A 27,327-nucleotide genomic window follows, 5' to 3' on the forward strand; every position below is an offset into this window, starting at 1 on the left:
ACGTCATCACCGAACGCCGGGGTTAGGGAAGAGAACTGTGGGAGGAGATTGTTTTCCCACGACCTTATAAGGGCTTTTCCCATGATCCTTTCCTTCTTTTCGCCATCTTTTCTTCTCGCCGGCGCTAGCAGCAATGAAGTAAGCAGGAACCTTATATCCCAATCCTCTTGCATCTTCGGGCAAAGGGCCTCTCCGGCATCCCAGGCATGGCTTCTCCTTTCCGAAGATATCCCCCACCCCACCTAATGTGCTTTTGCTTTTCGTTACAGGGTCGAGCTATGCAGTTTCAGCGGGTACAAGATCTACCCAGGACACGGGAGGCGCTACGCCAGGACCGACGGGAAGGTGAAAGGCCGCGTGGGCTAAACGCACTTTTGCTGCTAAGGAAAGACCGGTCTCATTCAGTCTAGGCGGGATCCTTCACCACATCACCCTTGGTCCCTGAAAAGCTTGTTCCGGGGACCGTGTGTGCAATGATTGTTAGGATCAGAAGCCTCTAAGTGAATCGGTCTTGAGCTTTGATCGAATGTAAATCAGGTCGGAAGTTAGGAGCTTGTGTAACATTAATGTTCCAGTGTAAGGGCAGTGGGCCACCGGGGTATTTGGCTATTTTATGGGCACCAAGTCCTTTTGGAATCTCGGGAGGGACAGGAGTTAGATGCCTTCCAGAATTTGACACCCAACTCTCCTCTGCGTTATGAACTTAGGTTTGTCTACTCGAGAAAAGACAGGGCGAAACGCAGAGACAGTTTCCTGCCAGTTCAGTGATACAAGCCTTTTGGTCTGTATGGGCCTCAGTTTTGTAAAATGAGAGGATAGAATTAGAATATTAATTCACTAGTAATTTCAAGCTCAAGACTCCTACTTTGAACTTGTCACGACAGGTTTTCCAATTTCTTAATGCAAAATGTGAGTCGGCATTCCTTTCCAAGAGGAATCCTCGTCAGATCAACTGGACTGTCCTCTACAGAAGAAAGCACAAAAAGGGACAGTCGGTAAGTGAAATGCACTTTCATGTTGTTGAAACTCTGAGCATCATTTACTGCTTTTTAAAATTAAATGAGACAGTATGTGAAAGTACTCCTAACTGAAAAGCATCAGACAGTGAAGTGAAAATGATTGATATAAAGAGTGCCTCCTTATACATCTTAGGCTCACAGTAAAAATATCAAGTTGAAATTTGAAAGCATTCCCCCTTCCAGAGTTAGGTAAATTACATTAAGCTCACTTGGGTTATAGTGCACCATTAAAGTGTTTAAGATGTTCAAGTGGGTGGCAACTAAGTAGTTCTGTGAAAACTTGGTATTGGTTATAATGCTTATAGAATTATTCCCAATGTAGGTATCATATTGTGGAGTCTTCCAGCATATTAGTTCTTAAAACTGGTTGTTTTTTGAAGTGGTCTTTTAGGTTGTTGAAACAGATTTTTGAGAAAAGGTTTGAGTGTCATGGCAAGAGAATTGGTATTCAGGAGGCTTGTGAATATTTAGTGAGTGAGCACCTCCTGGGTGAAAGACATGGCTAGGTATTACGGGAGTTCAGAGGAAGGAAAAATTCTAAACGGGGATGTGACATACCCAGTAGGGTGGCCATTATCCAAACGGGGGTGGGGGTGGGAGGAATTATAAATGTTGGTGGGGATGTGGAGAAATTGGAACCCTGTGCATTGTTGAATGAAGATGGTGCAGGCACTGTGGAAAGTGGTTTGGCAGTTTCTCAAAAAGTTAAAGAGAATTACCGTCATGATCTAGCAATTCCATTTCTAAGTCTATATACGCAAAAGAATTGTAAGTGGGGACTTAAACAGATTACTTGTACACTGATGTTCACGGTGCTGTTATTCACAATAGCCAAAAGGTGGAAACAACCAAATGTCCCATCAGTGGATGAATGGATAACTAAATGTGATAAATACATACAGTGAAATATTATTCAGCCTTAAAAAGCTGACAAGCCTAACATTATGCTAAGTGAAATAAGCCAGACACAAGAAGACAAATATTGTATGATTCCACTTTTATGGGGTACCTAGTTGTGGACAAATTCATAAAGACAAAGTAGAGGTTACCAGGCAAGACTAGGGGGGAAGGTGGAATAGGGAGCTATTATTTAATGGGTGCAGAGTTCGTTTTGAATTATGAAAAAAGTTCTGGAGATGGAAGTTGGTGTTTGCACAATATTGCAAACATTTTTAATGCCACTGAATTACACACTTAAAAATGCTTTAAAATGGTCAACTTAATGTTATATATATTTTACCACAATAAGAAAAATATTTTTAAAATGGATTTGAGGTAAGAAAAATATAAACAGGTAAATACTGGCATTTTCTACAATAAAATTTCACCTCTGTACAAAGTTTAAAGTATTGGTAAAACGAGCATTTTGGTTAACCACAAATGTGCCCTCTTTTCTCCATATGTCCTGTTTAAAAATTTTAAGATATTTTATGTATCCCTGCTTTAATAAATAGTTCATTTTATTTTTTCTTGGACTTAGAGATGCACGCAAGGTCTTTTTTCTCACAAGCACTGTAGCATAGGTTTCAGTATAGAATCTGCAGCAGATGTGTGAATTGTACTGTCTTGATTCCCAGACATTCCCTACATTTGGTGGCTTTCCTGTCTTAAATCATCTTCTAACTTGACTATTTCTCCCAGTGTCAGTACTTGGAGTAAAAACAAAATAGAGTTGAGGGTTTGATAATTTTTTTCCGAAAGCACGTTCTTTATGATAAAGTCTTGTTAAGATCACTTTTAAAGTACTATTCAGTTAACTTCCTTAGAGTTTAACTTTCTGTCTTTCTAAATAAAGTAGTAAATAATGGCCAGGATTTGTAATAGATGGTTTAACCAATCCATAATCGGAAAACTTATCTGTGTATTGCAGTATTTTACATATAGATACTTTAAAATATATATATTTGTATGTATATTTCATTTCAAATAATTGCATGGATTATTTTTGGTCGATTTTTTTTTTTTTTTTGCTGCACTGTGCAGCATGTGGGATCTCATTTCCCCAACCAGGGATTGAACCTGGCAGTGAAAGCCCAGAGTCATAACGACTAGGCCACTAGGGAACTCCCTGGTTGAATATTTCTGTGGTCTGAATTGTGTTTCCCCCCCAAATTCATATGTTGAAACTGAGCCTCCAAGGTGATGGTTAGGAGGTGGGACATTTGGGAGGTGATACAGCCATGAGGGCAGAGCCCTCATGAATGGAATTAGTGCCCTTATAAAAAAGGCCCGAGAGAGCTCATTTGCCCCCTTCTGACATGTGATATATTTCATTTCTTCCCGACATTCATGAAGCAAGGTTGCTAAGTGTGGTCCCCATCTTTTTGTTCTGTAGGAAGAAATTCAAAAGAAAAGAACGCGCCGTGCAGTCAAATTTCAGAGGGCCATAACTGGTGCATCTCTTGCTGATATAATGGCCAAGAGGAATCAGAAACCTGAAGTTAGGAAGGCTCAACGAGAACAAGCTATCAGGTGAGGAAGCTTTCATTATGAGCATTTCAGCTGTTGGAATGGATTTTAGGTTATGTTTGGGTTTATAGGCACAGAAATCTTAATCTCATGTTATTTTGTGTTGTGTTACTTGCATCTGTATAGGAATTGTGAAATTGTAAACACTCATGTTTAATAATACAGAAGTTTATACTATAGTCTAAATGATTTGTTGAAATTCTATATGCAATTATAAAGATACTGTACCATTTCTAACAAACGTTAAGCTGACTTGGTGGTTAATGACATTTGTTAATAAATCCTTTGGATTTATCGTACAAATAATTGCAGGTGGGGAAGCAATATGTTAATTCTACTTTTCCCAAACACTAGCCTCTTGTTAATAGACTATACCCTTAAGGAGTAAAGTGCTTTGCTTAAGTTATTTTTAACCCCACAGGGCTGCCAAGGAAGCAAAAAAGGCTAAGCAAGCATCTAAAAAGACAGCAATGGCTGCTGCAAAGGTAATTGTGGGATTATCTTGGATTTCTCATTTAAAGCAACAGAAAGATTTATTTTTAATCCAAATTGTGGTAAATGAAAGTTTCAGTTTTTTTAAGGAATTTAGTGCAAGGCTCTAATGGAAATGATGTCCATAATTGATTTCTGAGTGAGTGATTCCGGTCTCCAGAGAGGTCCCTTTGCTAAAGCCAAATGCGTGTGTTAGTGCTATATAGAAATAGAAAGGGGGAAAATAAAGGTGTTTTAAAGTTTATTTTGAAATAATTCTAGATTTTCAGTAAAATTTTCTATAATTGTACAGAATTTACCCAGCTTTTATCACTGTTAATTTCAATAACCATAGTAAAAATTTCAAACCAAAAAGTTAGCATTGGTCCTTTTTCTGTTCTTAGGATACAGTTCAGGATCCCACACTGCATCTAGTTGTGTCTCTTAACTCCTTCAATCTCATATCTTTGTCTTTCGTTTATATTTCATATAAAGGTGGACTTTATAATATTAGGAACACAGATAATTAGGAAAGCAGTCTAGGAAACAAACAGAATCTGGGCATAAGAGAGCAGTGATTGGGGGAAAAAAACCAAAACAAAACCTCACATGGAATAATGCCACATAACATTGTCTTTTTACAGGCTCCCACAAAGGCGGCACCTAAGCAAAAGATTGTGAAGCCTGTGAAAGTTTCTGCTCCCCGTGTTGGTGGAAAACGCTAAGTTGGCAGCTTGGATTTTTAAATAAAGATCTGACTATAACTAGATTGTGGTGGAATTTTTACTCCTAAATTAGGCATGTTCAGCCTACACAGTAATAGCTAAACTACACAGTTAGGAATTTAAGAGCTAGGTGGGTTTTTTTGTTTTAATAAATTATTTATTTATTTATGGCTGCATTGGGTCTTCGTTGCTGTGTGGGCTTTCTCTAGTTGCAGTGAGCAGGGGCTACTCTAAGTTGTGGAGCATGGGCTCTAGGCGCGCGGGCTTCAATAGTTGTGGCATGTGGGCTCAGTAGAGTGGCTCACGGGCTTAGTTGCTTCGCAGTATGTGGGATCTTCACAGACCAGGGATCGAACCCATGTCCCCTGCATTGGCAGGCGGATTCTTAACCACTGCACCACCAGGGAAGTCCAAGAGCTAGGTATTTTTTAAAGAGTACATTTCTTGGGAATAGTGCCTCCTAATGTAAGCCTCTTGGAGAGATGTTAAGCAAGATGATGTAAATAAAATAAGATCTATATGGTTAAATGCAAGCTTTGCTCAGCTGAGGCTATAAGGGCACGTTACAGACTGCATTGTCTAAACTTTTTTTGTTACATAGCTACAAGTACTAGGATGTTGCATACATTTTACCCAGGTTGATAGCTAAAAGATGCATTTTTTTCTTCTGTCTGCAGAAAGGAAGCCTTCTTAATGAGTTATTTTCTTGTTAAATTACCCTTCTCCATGATAGACACATTTATTTCATATTGGGGATGCCTTTTGGTTCACTAGTAGCTCACCTTTTAACGATTAGCTTATAGCTGAGTTAAAACTACTTAGAACTATCACCTGTATAATCTGCTCTTGCTTCCAGAAAATAAGCTTAAATGAGTACAATTTCTTTTACATAAATGTGGTAAGGAAAATAGTAATTGTAATTGTTGTTAAGAATAGGCTTGCAGGGCTTCCCTGGTGGCGCAGTGGTTGAGAATCTGCCTGCCAATGCAGGGGACACGGGTTCGAGCCCTGGTCTGGGAAGATCCTACATGCTGCGGAGCAACTGGGCCCGTGAGCCACAATTACTGAGCCTGCGTGTCTGGGGCCTGTGCTCCGCAACGGGAGGCCGCGATAGTGAGAGGCCTGTGCACTGCGATGAAGAGTGGCCCCCACTTGCCACAACTAGAGAAAGCCCTTGCACAGAAATGAAGACCCAACACAGCCATAAATAAAGAAATTAAAAATTAAAAAAAAATTGGCTTGCACTTCTTCAAAAAGCAGATCATCTTATGTACCACACTGTGCTAAGTTGCAAGGAAACGATAAACAAGGTACATCCTCTTGAGAAACATGCTTTTTATACATAGGAATAGTATGTGAAGGTAAAATACATCAACACTGCCCCTCACCTCCATTCTATCCAGGGTGATGGAATTAATGATTATATCTGGTGCTTGTTAAATTCAGGCATTGGTCTAGTGTTGGGGATAAAACAGTCTTTGGAGGACTTGAAAACTGAAAAGGTGTGTAAAGTAAATATACATATACAAGGTAAGCTGGTTGGCTGGCATTTGCTTAGATTTTGTTTGGAAAAAAACCCTTTTTATTGTGATTTTTTAAAAATATATGAAAAAAGAGGTCATGCAGCTGTGAACAGAGAAAGCTTAAAAGCCAGTCAAAATACCCAACGTGAATGCAGAGCTACATGTTCGTTCTTCTGAACACAATAAAATGTCCCCTTAAAAGCACTGCTTTTTTCGTCTAAATGCCTTAAAATGGAACTGCCCATTCTGATTACCTTTGAGTCCTGAACAGCTTGCAGCTCAGGACAGTATAAACACTAAATACTTGTTCTCACAGGACAGCAAGTTTAGCTTTTCTCGGGAAGACCACTGGACCACGCGTAAAAAACATTTTACTAAAACATTTCTCTATTGGCCCAAAGGCACAGAAGAGAATCCCAAGTTTCAGTGGGCTTCTCAGTGTTTTCACGGGGTGTGTTTTGATAGAAACTGATTTGGGTGTGGAGGGATTTCGACTAACTTAGCTTCTCTTAGCCATGTCCACAACTTGTTTACTTAAAATTTTAATCTACTTATAGTTTTTTTTTAATGTGTTAGTTTTCTTTAAAGGTTTATTTTTAATTTTTATTATTTTTTGGCTGCATCGGGTCTTAGTTGCGGCACGTGGGCTCTTAGTTGTGGTGGTGGGTTTTCTCTAATCTAGTTATGCGCAGGCTCCAGGGTGCATGGACTCTAGTTTGGGCAGGCAGGCTCTAGCTGAGGTGGGCGAGCTCAGTCGTTGTGGCATGCAGGCTTAGTTGCCTTGCGGCATGTGGGATCTTAGTTCCCTGACCAGGGATCGAATCCGCATCCCCTGCACTGCAAAGTGGATTCTTACCACTGGACCACCAGGAAAGTCCCACATTACATTTAGTTTTAAAGGAAGTCTATTTCACAGCAAAACTGGTGGTGCTGGCCCAGCACATATACATCCCTTGGAGGGTGGATTTGGAAATCCATTCTGGGTGCCCCACCCCTTGGGAGCAGGGGTGGGTCTCCATCTTCTAATTCCTCCCTCACCCAGCTGTAGTCTGTGGAATGAGTGGCCCTAAGGCCTGGTAGTTCTATCTTTCCTCAGGGCCTGGGAGCTCATGTACCTACAGCTAGAATGTTCAACTGCCTCAAACAACCGGGCCGTTTGGAAATTCCTGCAATCCCCACCCCCAAGTGCCGGGGGACTGAGTGCATCCCGCTTTTTTTGTTGTTGTTTTAATTATTTCATTTATTTAGGTTGCGCTGGGTCTTAGTTGCGGTTCGTGGGCTCCTCCGTTGTGGCATGCAAACTCTTAGTTTGCGTGCGGGATCTAGTTCCCTGGCCAGGGATAGAACCCGGATCCCCTGCATTGGAAGTACGGATTCTTAACCACTGCACCACTAGGGAAGTCCCGCATCCTGCTTTTTGAGCCCACTGTTTTCACCATCTGTCCACACCTATCTCCAAAGGGTCACCTCACTCAGTGACTGCAGACTCTAGGCTGGGAGAGGAGAGGGTTGGCCCAGAGTTTTCAGGCTCCAATAAAGCACCGCGCAGTCTGAGCCGCCTCGGCCTTTTGTGCATTCAGTATATGTTGGGTGTAAAATGGAGAATTTTTTCCCCTAAGTTTATGTAAAAATATATGCAAATAAAGCTGTAAGAAAACACTGCTAGCTGATCTTCCTCACTCCTTGCCAACATGACTACCTTCATAGGTAAAAAATCGTCAATACATAAGCTGATCATTCCAGAAAAATGACTTATTCCATGGGTAGTTAGGAACCAGCAGTCGCTTAGAAATTACATTAACTCCTATCACGGAGGGATTTAGATTTTATAACACTTAACTGGAAGCTACATTTCCATGTGAAAGGGCTTTCTTTGGTCCTACATCCAGCGGCTAATATTATAGTAGGGGCCTCAAAAGCTGTTGCTTTTATGTTCTCGGGTGTCTCAAAACGTAGGCGGGGTCAAAAAGACTCCTTTACACCTTGGGGTATCTCCGACGGGATTAACAACTGCCCACCACCGCCTCCTACACGTGCTCAGATCCTGGGAAAGAAGGGAAAAACAAAAAGGGAAACTGCCAGGACTTAAGATGTCTGCTCAAAACCACTTCGATTTCCCAGGAAGGGCCTACCCGCTACCAAAATGTCCGTCCGCAGTCCTAACGTCACTTGGTCGGCTAGATCAAGCCAGAAAGCCATTGCGCTCCAATCAGGGCTTAGCCCCCTCACCCACTGCCCTTGATTTGCGTCACTTCCGGTGGTGCAGCAGCCATTTTGTCAGTCGCCAGCGGATCCCGCGCGCTGGAGAAGTGCAGTTCCTCTTGGTTACCAACTCGTCAGTTCTCCCTCCACGGTGCGGGCGCCCTCGAAGAGCACTCACCACAGACACAGCGAGTCCTCCCTTCAGTGCCGCCACTGCTGTTGCATCCGCCCGGAACTAGTGCGCTGTCTTCCTCCCTTGCCACTGACAGGCGCCCTCGGGGAGCCGCCGTCAGCGATGTCAAGCGAGGAAAGCTACCAGGCCATCCTGCGCTACCTGACGAACGAGTGCGAGCCGTACGCGCCGGGCACCGAGGGTAATGTCAAGCGTAAAATCCGTAAGGCGGCCGCCTGCTACGTGGTGCGCGACGGAACGCTCTATTACCAGCGGAGGCAGCGGCACCGCAAGACCTTCGCCGAGCTGGAGGTGGTGCTGCAGCCCGACCGGCGCCGGGGGCTTATCGAGGCTGCGCACCTGGGCCCGGGCGGCACTCACCACACCCAGCATCAGACCTGGCACGACTTGTCCAAGACGTACTGGTGGCGAGGTAAGACCTCGCCCGCGGTAAGGGGGAGGGCGGGCGGCTTGCTTCCAGAAAAGGCCCGCAACCAGAGGCGGGCCTGTCTGGGCACCCGCGAGTGTGAGGGTCCGGCAACCCTCCTCCCGGACGCCGCTCGAGGGCCCAGCCTAGACCGTGCCCGGCGGCGGAGCAGCTGCCAGGTGGAGCCGAGAGGGTGGGGGACGCGAAAGGAGCCGCACTTCCCACAGGAAGGAGGCCGGGGAAGCTGGGGGCGGGCCCTGGCCCGGGGTGGGGCGAAGGGGGCTTCCCCGGGGGCCGGCCCAGCCGCGGGGAGGGGCCGGGACGCGCGGGGTGCGCTGGGCCCGCCTCCTTCGGCGGCGCGGGAGGTGGTGGCTTCTTCCCTTTGCGGACGCTCTTGGGCGGCCGTTGCAGGTGCTGTGTGTGTGCGTTTAAAAATCCTGTTTGTAAGGGCTTCCCTGGTGGCGCAGTGGTTGAGAGTCCGCCTGCCGATGCAGGGGACGCGGGTTCGTGCCCCGGTCCGGGAAGATCCCACATGCCGCGGAGCAGCTAGGCCCGTGAGCCATGGCCGCTGAGCCTGCGCGTCCGGAGCCTGTGCTCCGCAACGGGAGAGGCCACAACAGTGAGAGGCCCGCGTACCACCAAAAAAAAAAAAAAAAATCCTGTTTGTGCGGACGGTTTGGGAGCGGAGCAGTCCGGCCAGAGCCCGGCCGCTTTCTGCAGTGCGTTCCGCTAGGGTGTTGGCCAGCGGGTTTGAGCTTTTGCTGATCCGCTTGCCGGGGTTCCTCTTTGTGCTACTGCGGCGTGAATAAGGAATCATACAGTTGTGTGCAGAAGTGATTTCGAGTGACTGTGTGGAAACAGTCATTTGAGCCTAGTTTTTAGGACAAGAATTTTAAAAGCAGGTACTCTCAATTCTGGGTATTTTAATATTCTTCCGTTTGCTGTAGTGAAGAGCGATTTGGACACTGTGAGGCACTATGTATACCCAGAAAAGATGAGGTTTCTGGGACTGTTATGGTCCGGGAGTGTGGCTTTAAAGTTTGACTCCTTGGGAACCAGGTTAGGGAAGGAGAGAAAGGGTCCTTCGGGTTTTTGTTTTTGTTTTTTACCGTCCTCACTCTCCAAAAAGTTGATGAATATTCAAACCGTTCGTTTATAATTAGTAAAAGTTTGCAGGCCTATAGAAGAGGTTTCGTCAGGAACGATTCCGTATGGTTCTGCAGAAATTAACTTATGGAACTTAATCTGTGAGTAAGGAAGTTAGAGTACTGAATATGAACATTTCTGGACAGGTCTTTTTGCATCTTAAATAATTATTTCGTGTTTTCAAAAACAGTCCAGCTCTCTATATTCTTCTTAAAAGCTTTTCCTTATTTTATATTTTAAACCAATATCTGACTTAAATTCCTATAGCGACATGACTGAAGGGTAATATGGAGTAATCGCTGCATTTTGTTAGGATTGATTTGGTCAGACATAGTTTTGTTGAACAAATGTCTCAGGTTTAATATTTTATGACATGTTAAAACGATAGTTATAGCTAAAGATAACACGGATCAAGCTTTTACATGCAGGCATAGTGCTCAGCACTTAATTTATTTTTACATAGTATTTAATCTTCAACAAACCTTGTAAGATGGAAACATTTATGTCTCTGTTTTACAGATGGAAAAACTAAAAGCACCAGGAGCTGACCTTTGGGATTTCAAACTTTTCTTAATGACTATTATATGGTGCTAAATGGGCTTAGTGTTCAGAATTTTCCTTCCCTAAATTGATTATTTGTGAGTGATAATCTAATCCAGTATTTTGTTCGTTTGATTTTTGTTTTAGTGTGCAGTGTCTTAAAAAGACTGTGTTGATGTTTATTTTTTTTAATGAGAGATACATTTGTGGATAAGTAGACTTTTGAAGTCCTTAAATGTCCAGAACAGCTGTTCTCTAAATTTGGTACTAAACCCCTGAACAGGGAGGCCCTGAGATCCTTTCAGAGAATCCCCAAAGTCAAAATTATATTCATAATAATACAAAGGCATTATTTGCCTTTTTACTTATTGTATCACAAGTATACAATGGCGTTTTCCAGAGGCTACATGACGTGATAATATGGCAATAGATTGAATGCATATATGATAATCTGTCTTCTGTTAAACCACGCATTAAAAAAGACTTGCAAAAATGTAAAGTAGCACACTTTTCTCACTAATTTTTTTATGTTTTGGTAAATAGTATTTTTCATATAAATGCTATTTTTGTTAATATGTAATGGGTTTATGATACTATTTTATATCATTATTTTTATTATTTTAATATTTTTTCATTTAAAATGAGAATTCATAGTCAGTAAGCATCAGAGAAGTTTCCCCTTGATTATTAGCTACTCATTTTGATGTTTATTACATTAACACTTTGCTCATTTTACTTGTTTGTTATAGGCCTATTAAAATTATCAACACTGGGGACTTCCCTGGTGGTTCAGTGGTTAGGACTCCACGCTTCCACAGCAAGGGGCGTAGGTTCGATCCCTGGTTGGGGAACCAAGATCCCGCATGCTGCTTGGGACCGCCAAAAGGAAGAGAAAAAAAAAATTAACAACGCTGCATAGACAGAAAAATAAACATTCTTGGACCTGGAACTGATAGCTGATAAAACATTTTTAACTATCAGTTTTTAATGTGTCATACACTACAAATGGACCCTTTTTATAACAAACATACTCCAAAGCCCTGTAGATGTTTATCTGGGAATTAATAAGATCTAATCAGTGTAGATGCCAAGAAAAAAACGATTCCAAAGTCAGGGGTAGTTTACTGGGATTTATTATTTATGCTGCTTTTTCTAGAATGTTGCCATCATAAGCAATGCCATTATATCCTGGTAATCAAGCAAGTTTGTAGCAACTTCACTTGTTTGAGCACAGTGAAAAACTGGCTCAGTGCCTGAAGTTGACATACAGCAAATTTATTTCAGAACGTAAAATGTTAGTAGATAGTCTCACCCTCTCAACCCCTTATTTTATCCTGTATTGTAGTTATATGCTGGAGTTTCAAAATAAATGACTCTCCCCTGCCTCAGTCAAATGCTGACTTACGGGGATCTACAATTAATGCAAAATGTGAAGAGAAAATTAAATTAGTAGGAAAAAAGATTAAACTACGAAAATTATGTAATAGGTTAAATTAGCCACCTGCAGAGGTTCCTACCCTAAGAACTGATTTGTTTTATGGGGATAAATTGATGCTGACATTATCTAATCTAGAAGAGGAGGGTGTAATTTCTGAAAACCCAGCAAGAACTGGATCTATGTTAATACAGCTATAACTGATCACTTTGTAACCTCTGAAAAAAAAAAATCTGAATGACTAATATGTGTGGAGAAATAGAAATAGGAGCCACAGTTCTCTGGGCCTCATCACTGATAGGGAGGGAGGGAGGTTCTTGAACAGCTAACAGGAGCAAATTGTTCAGTTTGGCAGATCTCCGGAGTAGAGGTTCTCAATCCCGGACAGTTTTGCCTCCCAGGGAACATCTGACTATGTCTGGAGACAATACTGGTTGTCATACTGGTGGTGGTGTTTGAGGGGCTGCTCTTGACGTCTGGTTAGGTAGAAGTCAGGAATGCTCCTAAACATTCCACAGTGCACAGGACAGGACAACCTACCCACCCCTCCCTGCCCCACAAAAAGAATCATCTGGCCCAAAATGTCAACACTACTGAGGTTGGGAAACGCTGCTCTAGAGTGAGAATCTGTTCCTCGAGTTGTTTTATCAGAGGTTGTTTACCCACTAAGTCTATGCTCAGTAAAGAACCTCTTAATGCTAATTTGGTATTTTATGTGGACTTTCTTTTTCGGGGGAGGGGCTGCATTGGGTCTTCGTTGCTGCGGTGCGCTTTCTCTAGTTGCGGTGAGTGGGGGCTTCTTTTGGTTTCAGTGCACAGGCTTCTCATTGTGGTAGCTTCTCTTGTTGCGGAGCACAGGCTCTAGGCGTGCAGGCTTCAGTAGTTGTGGCACGTGGGCTCAGTAGTTGTAGCACATGGGTTTAGTTGCTCCGCAGCATGTGGGATCTTCCTGGACCAGGGCTTGAACCTGTGTCCCCTGCACTGGCAGGTGGGTTCTTAACCACTGTGCCACCAGAGAAGTCACCTATGTGGACGTTTTTATGGAGGTTGACCATTGAGCATCATTTAACACTTACGTAGTAGTTACCTTGTCTCAGACACTGTTCAAAGTGATTTATAAATATTAACATTTTATCATTATAGCATGCTGTGAAGGTAAGTGCTCTTATCCCCATTTTGGCACAGAGAGGTTAGGTGACTTGGACATGGTCACAAAGCTAGTCAGTGGATTCAAATTTTCCTGCATAAAGTAATTTCTACCCCTTGTGGTAATTACCCACTCTTAAAATAGTAAGTTAACTATCTTTACACATTTATGTCTTTTCAGTGATTAATTTGAGTCAGATTCTTTCAGCTTAATCAGCTCTGGGCAAGCTAAAGAGGTCAGGTTCATGAATCTGTAAAGCTAGATTTAAGATGCATCCCATCAAAACACTAACACTAGAGTTAAAGGACTCCTAAAATATGATAGGATGATTTTTTCAGACAGTTGATTGACTGTCATACATTAATATCTTTTTTTCTATAAATTTATTTATTTTTTTATTTTTGTCTGCGTTGGGTCTTCGTTGCTGTGCACGGGCTTTCTCTAGTTGCAGCAAGCGGGGGCTACTGTTCGTTGCGGTGAGTGGGCTTCTCATTGCAGTGGCTTCTCTTGTTGAGGAGCAAGGGCTGTAGGCACACGGACTTCAGTAGTTGCAGCACACGGGCTCAGTAGTTGTGGCGCATGGGCTTAGTTGCTCCGCGGCATGTGGGATCTTCCCGGACCAGGGCTTGAACCTGTGTCCCCTGCATTGGCAGGCGGATTCTTAACCACTGCACCACCAGGGAAGTCCCGAGAATATAATTTTCCGAATTTATTAGTCCAGTGTGTACTTCTTTTAGTAAGTATGGGATATAATACAATTTGAGAAATATTGCTTAAATACTATCTGAAGGTTGAAGTGCAAGTAATTTGGTATAATTTATCATCTTGAAACTCTTTTCAGGAATTTTCTATATACGTCTGTATCATTTTAGCTAATTAACAGCCTTTTCATTGGCATTTTACTTGGGGATTGTGGGGGAAGAAGTTTCTGTCACAGGGATGGATAAATGTGTTCCTGGGTAAGTAGCATAGTATCCTGAAAGTCACATGACTTCTGGAGGCCCACTTATGCAGTTTACTAGGTGTGACTTTGGACAGGTTACCTCTTAGGGCTTCATTCTCCTTGTCTGTAGAATGGGAATTAATTGGTCCTCCCTTACAAGTATGATGGAGAGGGGGGAGTGTGTGTTAAGTGTTCCTCCCTGCTTCCTACCCCATCCCAACATGTTGAGTTGAAAGTCAAGGGGCTTCCCTGGTGGCACAGTGGTTGAGAGTCCGCCTGACGATGCAGGGGACACAGGTTCATGCCCCGGTCCGGGAAGATCCCACGTGCCGCGGAGCGGCTGGGCCCGTGAACCATGGCCGCTGAGCCTGCGCTCCGCAACGGGGGAGGGCGCAACAGTGAGAGGCCCGCGTACCCCAAAAAAGAAAAAAAAAAAAGAAAGTTGAAATTCAAAGTAGGGTTTTATGAGTGGCTCGTGTATAATCAACTTTTGATAGATTGCATATACTGTTATTTAATAAAACTCTAAAAGCTCATAGCTTTCAAAGACAAGAGATATATTTTACACTCATTACAAGTTTTGGTTGTGGTCCTTTTCAGGTTGCAGATTGGCTCCACCTGTTGTTTTCATCTACATTTCAGGCTAAAGGGCAGTATCCACCTGGAACATGCTGCTCTTTGACAGAGGGGACATAAGTCAGGGAACCGATGGGAAACATTGCTTCTTAAAGCTTCTAGTGACACATGGCATCCATCATATTCATTCATATTCCATTGGTCAAAGCTAATTGCGTGGTGAAGCCTGATGTTAGTAGGGTGGAGAGTTATTAGCGTGAACCACGTTATTATATTACTGTTTATGAAGGTCAAAAACAGTTGAATATTGGCAATTTCATATAGTTCCTATTGCATGAGTGAGTTGAAACTCACATGGAGATGGATGGTACTACATAATCGTACAGTGAGTAAACGAATAACTAAGAGTGAACAACAAAACAGTCTACTTCGGCATGGAGACAAATTGTCATTATAACATATCTTTGAAAAAAAATGTATCTTAAATTCTAAATAACTCACTCTACATACTTTATGGGCATGTGTGTGTCTGTATACATGCACTTGAATATACATTAGTATACACAGATTAAATAATGAACAGTATAATCTTCAGTTTTCACATGAGAGCAGTATTAAATTTAACTAGTTAATTTTTGTTTCATTGTAGGTATATTAAAGCAAGTCAAAGATTACATTAAACAGTGTAGCAAATGCCAGGAGAAACTAGATCGATCCCGTCCTATATCAGATACTTCAGAAATGTTGGAAGAATTGGGACTAGACCTTGAATCTGGAGAAGAAAGTAATGAATCAGAGGATGACCTGAGCAACTTTACTTCACCTCCAACTACAGCTTCCAAGCCTGCAAAAAAGAAGCCAGTATCCAAACATGAACTTGTATTTGTAAGTGGAACTTTCCATTCAGCTTAACATTGGTAACTAGTGTGTTAGTATTTATAGTCTTAACTGAATTTTTTCTTAAACCACTAAAACTGCTTCCCTTTTGGCACTGTCATTGTCATGTTGTTATGTGCCCTAAAAGTTTGCTAATACTGCCTCTTCCTTAATCATAAGTATTCCTGTTGTTTCTTCTCATCGGAATGTAACTTGTTGGTTTGTTGTTAATTACTCCTCCTCTCTTCTTTTTAATAGTATATTGGTACAGGTAGACAGAATACATTTCTGGAAGCAGTCTCTGGGTCATGCAGCAAGGTAAAATTAAGCTGACTAGGTCTTTGTTTTTTGCCTGCATTAGTTTCTTATATCATCAAATAAATTTCTGACTAATAAGAGGAGGCAGCAAGAAGTGAGATGCAGATTTTCATTGGGTCAAGTAGAATGAACATAGCAGAAGATAGTGAGAACAACGTATCTTTTTATTGAAATACATAGGTAATAAAGAATATCAGGTTATTTCTTCATATTAGTGGAATCTTTTACAAGGGAATAATGTGTCTTGTTTTAAATTCTGTTAAGGGTAAAAATACAGATGATATGTAATGCAACTCTTGGTCTCAAACTTATTTTGATAGGTTGACACCAAAGGAGTGGTGAAACGTTCTTCTCCAAAACATTGTCAGGCTGTCTTAAAACAGCTGAATGAACAGAGACTCTCTAACCAGTTCTGTGATGTTACTTTGTTAATTGAAGGAGAAGAGTACAAAGCTCATAAATCTGTTCTGTCAGCTAATAGTGAATATTTTCGAGATCTTTTTATTGAGAAAGGAGCTGTTTCCAGTCATGAGGCAGTGGTGGATCTTTCTGGTAAGAATTTTCTGATATTCTTGTTTTTTGTTAATAAGTATATACTGGAAGAGGGGTGTGTATATCTTACAAACTCAGGTTTTATGCTCAAGTGAGAGAAGCCCACTTACAGAAACAGACTAAGCTGAACTGTAAGGTCCTTCCTTTTAGTAGGGTTTCCAGGATAGAGTTATGAAAAGGCTGTCATTTCCTATCACTGTGCGTTAGCGGAGATGATTGTAGCCGTAGTAGAATTTCTGGGATTTACACTGTTAAAAACAGTTTGAGAGAAATCCATAATTGCACCAGTGTTATTACAGTAAGTAAATATATTACTTTAAAATTGACTGCCTGAATCTTATGTTGTGCAACATGAAATTGTAGAGCACTTATGTAGGTCTGTTGTTTTTCATTTTTTAAGATTAATAATCGTCATTCATTAGATTCGATAATCAAATTGTCAATATAGAATAATCAGAATTCCAGGTGTGGTTTTTTCGTTTCTTTGGGGCTGCTGCTGTTGTTGTTATTATTATTAAATGAAGAATTTGACTTTCTTTTGGCCTCACTAGAATTTATGTATTGGCTTAGGAGTCAACAAATGACAATTTAGGAAGCATTAAAATAGGTAACCTTATTTATACATTTCCTCATAATATTAATTTGCTGTAATTCTTGAATTACTGACACCACTGTGTGAAATGTCATTTCCCCTTTCTTAAACAAAAAAATGACTTTATCCAGATATATAAATACTTACCTAGTTAACCACTGATCCTTTTCTACCTTATACTTGTTAAAACTCACCTTTTCTGGAAAGACAAATTCATATATTTTTCCTTAACAGTAGCTGTATTACTAAATTACTAAAAAATATTTCTGAAGCATCCATTGTTTGCAAGGAACTGGCCTGGGCTATGGGAATACAGTGGTGAACAAAAACTTTTACAGAGCACAGAGTTGCATTACATCCTAGATTCGTGATATTTACTTTGGTGACTCAGAGGAGAAAATACATCTTATTCTGGGCCATCTGAATAATAAAACCTATCACAAGTGTAGTCTTGATGTGTTAGCTTTGGAATTTTTTCCTTATCTTTCATGCATCTTTTTTTTTTTTTTTTTTGGCGGTATGTGGGCCTCTCACTGTTGTGGCCTCAGGCCCAGCCGCTCCGCGGCAGGTGGGATCTTCCCAGACCGGGCACAAACCCGCGTCCCCTGCATCGGCAGGCGGACTCTCAACCACTGCACCATCTTTTTTTTTTTTGCTGTATGCGGGCCTCTCCCACTGCGGAGCACAGGCTCCGGACGTGCAGGCTCAGCGGCCATGGCTCACGGGCCCAGCCGCTCCGCAGCACGTGGGATCTTCCCGGACTGCGGCACGAACCTGTGTCCCCTGCATCGGCAGGCGGACTCTCAACCACTGCGCCACCAGGGAAGCCCCCTCATGCATCTTTTATGCATCTGAAGCAGAAAGAAGAGTGTGTTGCTCTTTTCCAGTTTCTCAGCAGCTTATAATAGCAAATGAAATGTCTGCCCCCAAATAACTGCAGCACAGCATTCTATTATTCCAACAAAATATCTCATTTATTCTTCATTCCATATGCTTATTTTTATATATTGTTCAGCAAATATGGTGTAAACCAATAGCAGGTGAAGTAGACATTGTCAAAAATTTCGTTTGATTTTTAAATATTTAGTAGACTAATTATAAAATATGTGTAATGTATAAAAAAGCAATGATAAATGACATCTGTTTTCTAATTACCTAGTTTAATGGTTGTTGAATTCATCAGTGTTTTCCTTTATGTTGTTTATGCTTTAAAAAAAATTCTTCCCTACTCAGTCGTAAAGATATTTTCATATACTGCCTTATAGTTTTCCTTTCATATTTAACATTTAATCTATTTGGAATTTTTTTTTTGATGGTGTGAGATAGGTGTTTGATTTCATTTTTTCCCATTTTGTTTCAGAACCATTTAGTGAAAACTCCCTTCTCTTCCTACCCATCAGCCATGCAAATTCTCTTAAAAAACACATTTTCACATGTTTGGTACTGATTATAAGCTTTTATCCAGTCTATTGGTTGTCTCTTCTCACACTATTATTGCTTGGTCTTAATGACCTTAGCTTTATAATAATGAAAGTCTCCCACCTTAATTATTCAGGTGGGTCTTAGTTATTCATAACTCTTTGCTATTCCATATAAACTATTAAAGCAGCTTGTCTGCTTCCATAAAAAGAAGAAAAATGTATTTTGTTAGGGATTACATCGAATTAATAAAGTTTTAGGGGTTTTTTCATAAAAGTCTCACACATCTTTTGTTAGATTATTCTAAGGTAGTTTATACTTTTTGATACTATTATAATTTGTTTTCTTAAAATTATTTCTGATTTATTTTTGGTAACTTGATTCTATATACAGTAGTACTGTATATAGAATCAACAAAGAATCTATAGATAAATGTCTGAATGACTACTAGGCATTCAGACATTTATATACTCTTTGAGATTTTCCATATAAAACAAATATTGAATACATTAATATATTATCTGCTAATAGTAATGTTTTTTTTCCCTACCTTTCCAGTCCTTATATTTTGAACTTTTTTCTTCTCGCTTTACAGTGCTGTCTAGGACTTCAAAAGAACCCCAGCAGTTAAAAAGAGGTAGTGATAGAGGGTTCATTTATTCCCATGGTAAAGAAAGACATGGGAATGCTTTTTTTTCTTTTTTAACCATGAAGTATATTATTTGGTGAATGTTTTAAGTAGATAACCCTTTACCCCCTTTAACATTAAGGAAATTCCCTCTGAAATAGGTGTGGACTTACCACATACTTTTTCTGTATCCGTTGAGACCATCTTTATTTTTTTCATTAATGTGGGAAATTACATTGGTTTACTAATGTTAACTCAATTTTTCATTCCTGAGATAAATCCAGTTTAGTCATAATATATCATCTTTTGTACAAACGGCTGTGTTTGGTTTAGAATGCTAATATTGTTAGACTGTTTCCAAGTGTATTCATGAGTAATTTTCCTTTTTCACACTGTTTCTGTCATGTTTTGATATCAGAGTTGGTTTAGTCTTATAGATTGTGTATTCCCTCCAATTTTTTACATGCACTGAAGTAGTTACTATGAGATTAGAATTATTTGTTTCTTGAATTTTTGGTAGAATGATGGCTAAAATTGACTGGACTTTTGGGGGAAGATTTTTAGGTACTAATTCGACAAGTTTAATGGTTAGGGAATTCTTTAGGTTTTCTATTTCATCTTGAGTAATTTATAGAAAGTTTTGCCATAATATGTCCATTTCATCTAAATTTTCAAGTTTCTTGGCACAATTTTTGTTGTTGTTGGTGGTGGTGCCACGCAGCCTGTGGGATCTTAGTTCCCCGACCACTGACTGAACCTGGACCCTCGGCAGTGAAAGCGCAGAGTCCTAACCACTGGACTGCCAAGGAATTCCAGCACAAAATTTTTAATATTCTCTTCTAAATGCCTCCAGTGACTGTAGATTTGTCTCTTTCATTCCTTCTGCCTTCTCTCTCATTTCTGAATTTTTTTTACTAGAGGTTTACTGACTTTTTAAAAAAAAAGTTGGCAGACTATAGCTTGTAGGGTGGCCCACTGCCTGCTTTTGTAAATAAAGTTTTATTGGGAGACAGCCACACCCATGTATTTATATATTGTCTGTGGCTGCTTTTGAGCTTACAAGGGCAGAATTGAATAGTTGCTACATAAATTAGTGACCCACAAAACCTAAAATATGTGCTTATCTTGCTCTTTACAGAAAAACTTTCCTAAGCCCTATGCCAAAGCATAATTTTTTAAATGTTAAAAACCTAACTTATGCAAATACTATAGTACAAGGTTTTATATGATTAATTTAGGAAACCAGTAAGATGATAAAACTGTTTCTAATAGAATTCTGAAGAAAAGAATTGTATATATTGTCTTTCAACCAGAGGAATGAATTTGCTCAAAATGAGTTTGCTAACAGATTGGTTAATACTCTATAGAGAAATGAACTGTAAGTTTTGGAGTTATCTTTCCTACCCTGATAGAAAAAGCTTCTTAATCTTTCACATTTCATTTGCATTTGCAATTACTTTTCTGTAAATTAATTTTTAGAGTTATAAAATAGTTAGAGTTATAAAATAGTTATAAAATAGTTAGAGTTATAAAATAGTAAATAGCAGTCAATCAGTGGTGCCTGCTCAACACTACTTTTTTTAAATTTTTATTTATTTAATTTATCTATTTTGGCTGTGTTGGGTCTGTTGCTGCGCATGGGCTTTCTCTAGTTGCAGCGAGCAGGGGCTACTCTTTGTTGCGGTGCGCGGGTTCTCATTGCAGTGGCTTCTCTTGTTGTGGAGCACAGGCTCTAGGCACACAGTCTTCAGTAGCTTTGGCACGCGGGCTCAGTAGTTGTGGCACATGGGCTCTAGAGCACAGGCTCAGTAGTTGCGGCACACGGGCTTAGTTGCTCCACAGCATTTGGGATCTTCCTGGATCAGGGCTTGAACCCGTGTCCCCTGCATTGGCAGGCGGGTTCTTAACCACTGTGCCACCAGGGAAGTCCCTCAACACTACTCTTAAAGAACACCTGACTACAAGGATATATTATACAGGACAGAAAATATAGCCAATATTTTACAGTAACTATAAATGGAGCATAACCTTTAAAAATTGTGGAACACTATGTTGTATACCTGGAAGTTATGTAATACTGTACGTACACTGTACCTTGATAAACAAAAACCCAATATTTTTGCCTGATAACCGAATTTTTCTTTATTGAAGTAGAGTTGGTTTACAATGTTGTGTTAATTTCTGCTGTATAGCAAAGTGATTCAGTTATACATATATATACATTCTTTCTTTTTTTTTTTTTTTTTTTCTGTACGCGGGTCTCTCACTGTTGTGGCCTCTCCCGCTGCGGAGCACAGGCTCCAGACGCGCAGGCTCAGCGGCCATGGCTCATGGGCCCAGCCGCTCCACGGCATGTGGAATCTTCCCGGACCGGGGCACAAACCTGTGTCCTCTGCATCGGCAGGCGGACTCTCAACCACTGCGCCACCAGAGAAGGCCCCTATACATTCTTTCTTAATTTTTTCCATTATGCTTTATTACTGGATATTGAATATAGTTCCCTGTGCTATACAGTAGGACTTTGCTGTTATCCATTCTATATATAATAGTTTGCATCCGCTAACCCCAAACTCCCACTCCATCCCTCCACCACTCCCCCTCCCTGTTGGCAACTACAAGTCTGTTCTCTATGTCTGTGAGTCTTTCTGTTTCATACACAAGTTCATTTGTGTCATATTTTAGATTCCACATAAAACTGATATCATATGGTATTGTCTTTTTCTGTTTGACTTACTTCACTTAGTATGATAATCTCTAGGTCCATCCATGTTGCAGCAAATGGCATTATTTCATTCTTTTTTACGGCTGAGTAATATTCCATTGTGTATATATGTACCACATCTTTATCCATTCATCTGTCAGTGAACATTTAGATTGTTTCCATGTCTTGGCTATTGTAAATAGTGCTGCTGTGATCATAGGGGTGCATGTATCTTTTTGAATTATAGTTTTGTCTGGATATATGCCCAGGAGTGGGATTGCTGGATCATATGGCAACTCTATTTTTAGTTTTTTGAGGAAACTCCATACTATTTTCCATAGTGGCTGCACCAATTTACATTCTCACCACCAGTGTAGGAGGGTTCCCTTTTCTCCACACCTCTTCAGCAATTGTTTGTAGACTTTTTGGTGGTGGGCGGGGTGGTGGCACAGCATGGCTTGCGGGATCTTAGTTCCCTGACCAGAGATTGAACCAGCAGCGGTCCTTAGCAGTGAAAGCACAGAGTCATAACCACTGGACCGCCGAGGAATTCCCATTTGTAAACTTTTTTTTTTTACATCTTTATTGGAGTATAATTGCTTTACAATGGTGTGTTCGTTTCTACTTTATAACAAAGTGAATCAGTTATACATATACATATGTTCCCATATAGCTTCCCTCTTGCATCTCCCTCCCTCCCACCCTCCCTATCCCACCCCTCTAGGTGGTCACAGAGCACCAAGCTGATCTCCTTGTGCTATGCGGCTGCTTCCCACTATCTATCTGTTTTACGTTTGGTAGTGTATATATGTCCATGCCACTCTCTTACTTTGTCACAGCTTACCCTTCCCCCTCCCGATATCCTCAAGTCCATTCTCTGATAGGTCTGTGTCTTTATTCCTGTCTTACCCCTAGGTTCTTCTTGATATTTTTTTCCCTTAAATTCCATATATATGTGTTAGCATATGGTATTTGTCTTTCTCTTTCTGACTTATTTCACTCTGTATGACAGACTCTAGGTCCATCCACCTCATTACAAAGAGCTCAATTTCGTTTCTTTTTATGGCTGAGTAATATTCCATTGTATATATGTGCCAAATCTTCTTTATCCATTCATCCGATGATGGACACTTAGGTTGTTTCCATCTCCTGGCTATTGTACATAGAGCTGCAATGAACATTTTGGTACATGACTCTTTTTGAATTATGGTTTTCTCAGGGTATATGCCCAGTAGTGGGATTGCTGGGTCATATGGTAGTTCTATTTGTAGTTTTTAAAGGAACCTCCATACTGTTCTCCATAGTGGCTGTACCAATTCACATTCCCACCAGCAGTGCAAGAGTGTTCCCTTTTCTCCACACCCTCTCCAACATTTATTTTTTCTAGATTTTTTGATGATGGCCATTCTGACTGGTGTGAGATGATATCTCATTGTAGTTTTGATTTGCATTTCTCTAATGATTAACGATGTTGAGCATTCTTTCATGTGTTTGTTGGCATTCTGTATATCTTCTTTGGAGAAATGTCTATTTAGGTCTTCTGCCCATTTTTGGATTGGGTTGTTTGTTTTTTTGTTATTGAGCTGCATGAGCTGCTTGTATGGTGTTAGGGAGTGATCTAATCTCGTACTTTTACATTACCTGTCCAGTTTTCCCAGCACCACTTATTGAAGAGGCTATTCTTTCTCCACTGTACATTCCTGCCTCCTTCATCAAAGATAAGGTGACCATATGTCCGTGGGTTTATCTCTGGGCTTTCTATCCTGTTCCATTGATCTATATTTCTGTTTTGGTGCCAGTACCATACTGTCTTGATTACTGTAGCTTTGTAGTATAGTCTGAAGTCAGGGAGCCTGATTCCTCCAGCTCCATTTTTCATTATCAAGATTGCTTTGGTTATTCGGGGTCTTTTGTGTTTCCATACAAATTGTGAAATTTTTTGTTCTAGTTCTGTGAAAAATGCCAATGGTAGTTTGATAGGGATTGCATTGAATCTGTAGATTGCTTTGGGTGGTAGACTCATTTTCACAATGTTGATTCCTCCAATCCAAGAACATGGTATATCTGTCCATCTATTTGTATCATATTTAATTTCTTTCATCAGTGTCTTACAATTTTCTGCATACAGGTCTTTTGTCTCCTTGGGTAGGTTTATTCCTAGATATTTTATTCTTTTTGTTGCAGTGGTAAATGGGAGTGTTTTCTTGGTTTCACTTTCAGATTTTTCATCATTAGTGTATAGGAATGCCAGAGATTTCTGTGCATTAATTTTGTATCCTGCTACTTTACCAAATTCATTGATTAGCTCTAGTAGTTTTCTGGTAGCATCTTTAGGATTCTCTATGTATAGTATCATGTCATTTGCAAACAGTGACAGCTTTACTTCTTCTTTTCCGATTTGGATTCCTTTTCTTTCCTTTTCTTCTCTAATTGCTGTGGCTAAAACTTCCAAAACTTTGTTGAATAAGAATGGTGAGAGTGGGCAACCTTGTCTTGTTCCTGATCTTAGTGGAAATGCTTTCAGTTTTTCACCGTTGAGGACAATGTTGGCTGTGGGTTTGTCATATATGGCCTTTATCATGTTGAGGAAAGTTCCTTCTATGCCTACTTTCTGGAGGGTTTTTATCATAAATGGGTGTTGAATTTTGTCGAAAGCTTTCTCTGCATCTATTGAGATGACCGTATGGTTTTTCTCCTTCAATTTGTTAATATGGTGTATCACGTTGATTGATTTGTGTATATTGAAGAATCCTTGCATTCCTGGAATAAACCGCACTTGATCATGGTGTATGATCCTTTTAATGTGCTGTTGGATTCTGTTTGCTAGTATTTTGTTGAGGATTTTTGCATCTATGTTCATCAGTGATATTGGCCTGTAGTTTTCTTTCCTTGTGACATCCTTGTCTGCTTTTGGTATCAGGGTGATGGTGGCCTCGTAGAATGAGTTTGGGAGTGTTCCTCCCTCTGCTATATTTTGGAAGAGTTTGAGAAGGATAGGTGTTAGCTCTTGTCTAAATGTTTGATACAATTCGCCCGTGAAGCCATCTGGTCCTGGGCTATTGTTTGTTGGAAGGTTTTTAATCACAGTTTCAATTTCAGTGCTTGTGATTGGTTTGTTCATATTTTCTATTTCTTTCTGATTCAGTCTTGGCAGCTTGTGCATTTCTAAGAATTTGTCCATTTCTTCCAGGTTGTCCATTTTATTGGCTTAGAGTTGCTTGTAGTAATCTCTCATGATCTTTTGTGTTTCTGCAGTGTCAGTTGTTACTTCTTTTTCATTTCTAATTCTATTGATTTGAATCTTCTCCCTTTTTATCTTGATGAGTCTGGCTAGTGGTTTATCTATTTTGTTTATCTTCTCAAAGAACCAGCTTTTAGTTTTATTGATCTTTGCTATTGTTTCCTTCATTTCTTTTTCATTTATTTCTGATCTGGTCTTTATGATTTCTTTCCTTCTGCTAACTTTGGGGTATTTTTCTTCTTCTTTCTCTAATTGCTTTAGATGCAAGGTTAGGTTGTTTATTCGAGATGTTTCCTGTTTCTTAAAGTAGGATTGTATTGCTATAAACTTCCCTCTTAGAACTGCTTTTGCTGCCTCACATAGGTTTTGGGTTGTCGTGTCTCCATTGTCATTTGTTTCTAGGTATTTTTTGATTTCCTCTTTGATTTCTTCAGTGATCACTTCATTATTAAGTAGTGTATTGTTTAGCCTCCATGTGTTTGTGTTTTTTACAGATCTTTTCCTGTAATTGATACCTAGTCTCATAGCGTTGTGGTCGGAAAAGATACTTGATACAATTTCAATTTTCTTATATTTACCAAGGCTTGATTTGTGACCCAAGATATGATCTATCCTGGAGACTGTTGCATGAACACATGAGAAAAATGTGTATTCTGTTGTTTTTGGATGGAGTGTCCTATAATATCAGTTAAGTCCATCTTATTTAATGTATCATTTAAAGCTTGTGTTTCCTTATTTATTTTCATTTTGGATGATCTGTCCATTGGTGAAGGTGGGGTGTTAAAGTCCCCTACTATGAATGTGTTACTGTCGATTTCCCCTCTTTGGGCTGTTGGTATTTGCCTTATGTATTGAGGTGCTCCTATGTTGGCTGCATAAATATTTAGAGTTGTTACATCTTCTTCTTGGATGAATCCCTTGATCATTATGTAGTGTCCTTCTTTGTCTCTTCAAATAGTCTTTATTTTTTTTTTTTTTTTGCGGTACGCGGGCCTCTCACTGTTGTGGCCTCTCCCGTTGCGGAGCACAGGCTCTGGACGCGCAGGCTCAGCGGCCGTGGCTCACGGGCCCAGCCGCTCCGCGGCATGTGGGATCTTCCCGGACCGGGGCACGAACCCGTGTCCCCTGCATCGGCAGGCGGACTCTTAACCACTGTGCCCCCAGGGAAACCCTAATAGTCTTTATTTTAAAGTCTATTTTGTCTGATACGAGAATTACTACTCCAGCTTTCTTTTGGTTTCCATTTGCATGGAATATCTTTTTGCATCTCCTCAGTTTCAGTCTGTATGTGTCCCTAGGTCTGAAGTGGGTCTCTTGTAGACAGCATATATATGGGTCTTGTTTTTGTATCCATTCAGCCAGTCTGTGTCTTTTGGTGGGAGCATTTAATCCATTTACATTTAAGGTAATTATTGATATGTATGTTCCTATTCCCATTTTCTTCATTGTTTTGGGTTTGTTATTATAGGTCTTTTCCTTCTCTTCTGTTTCTTGCCTAGAGAAGATCCTTTAGCATTTGTTGTAAAGCTGGTTTGGTGGTGGTGATCTCTCTCAGCTTTTGCTTGTCTGTAAAAGTTTTAATTTCTCCATTAAATCTGAATGAGATCCTTGCTGGTTAGAGTAATCTTGGTTTTAGGTTTTTCTCCTTCATCACTTTAAATATGTCCTGCCAGTCTCTTCTGGCTTGCAGAGTTTCTGCTGAAAGATCATTAACCTTATGGGGATTCCCTTGTGTGTTACTTGTTGTTTTTCCCTTGGTGCTTTTAATATGTTTTCTTTGTATTTAATTTTTTGACAGTTTGATTAATATGTGTCTTGGCATGTTTCTCCTTGGATTTATCCTGTACGGGACTCTCTGTGCTTCCCGGACTTGATTAACTATTTCCTTTCCCATATTAGGGAAGTTTTCAATTATAATCTCAAATATTTTCTCAGTCCCTTTGTTTTTCTCTTCTTCTTCTGGAACCCCTATAATTCGAATATTGGTGCGTTTAATGTTGTCCCGGAGGTCTCTGAGACTGTCCTCAATTCTTTTCATTCTTTTTTCTTTATTCTGCGCTGCAGTAGTTATTTCCACTATTTTATATTCCAGGTCACTTATCCATTCTTCTGCCTCAGTTGTTCTCCTGTTGATCCCTTCTAGAGTATTTTTGTTTGTTTGTTTGTTTTTGCAGTATGCCTCTCACTGTTGTGGCCTCTCCTGTT

The 27,327-nt window shown here is 40.3% G+C and overlaps 2 protein-coding genes across 4 annotated transcripts in view; both read left to right on the forward strand.

Annotated features, from left to right (window-relative positions):
* RPL24 (ribosomal protein L24) lies at window positions 1-4,728 on the forward strand. The gene is made up of 6 exons (XM_032631549.1): window positions 1-138; window positions 270-345; window positions 885-995; window positions 3,355-3,491; window positions 3,910-3,973; window positions 4,604-4,728. Exons 1-6 carry the CDS (start codon window positions 134-136, stop codon window positions 4,682-4,684), a joined length of 474 nt encoding a protein of 157 aa, XP_032487440.1. The 5' UTR covers window positions 1-133; the 3' UTR covers window positions 4,685-4,728.
* Window positions 4,729-5,848: 1,120 nt separating this feature from the next.
* The window catches only part of ZBTB11 (zinc finger and BTB domain containing 11), a 39,860-nt gene continuing 18,381 nt past the window's right edge, over window positions 5,849-27,327 (forward strand). Inside the window, exons 1-4 of one of the 3 annotated variants that reach the window (XM_032630534.1) lie at window positions 5,849-9,014; window positions 15,445-15,680; window positions 15,930-15,989; window positions 16,310-16,541. In XM_032630534.1, coding sequence (XP_032486425.1) covers window positions 8,705-9,014; window positions 15,445-15,680; window positions 15,930-15,989; window positions 16,310-16,541 — 838 coding nt within the window. In that variant the 5' untranslated portion in view covers window positions 5,849-8,704. Of the gene's footprint in view, window positions 9,015-9,319; window positions 9,420-15,444; window positions 15,681-15,929; window positions 15,990-16,309; window positions 16,542-27,327 lie in introns of those variants that run through there. The other 2 variants (XM_032630535.1, XM_032630536.1) reach the window with 2 other exon arrangements.

The sequence above is a fragment of the Phocoena sinus genome, chromosome 4 (assembly GCF_008692025.1).
Source record: "Phocoena sinus isolate mPhoSin1 chromosome 4, mPhoSin1.pri, whole genome shotgun sequence".
In the NCBI taxonomy this organism is placed as follows: Eukaryota; Metazoa; Chordata; class Mammalia; order Artiodactyla; family Phocoenidae; genus Phocoena; species Phocoena sinus.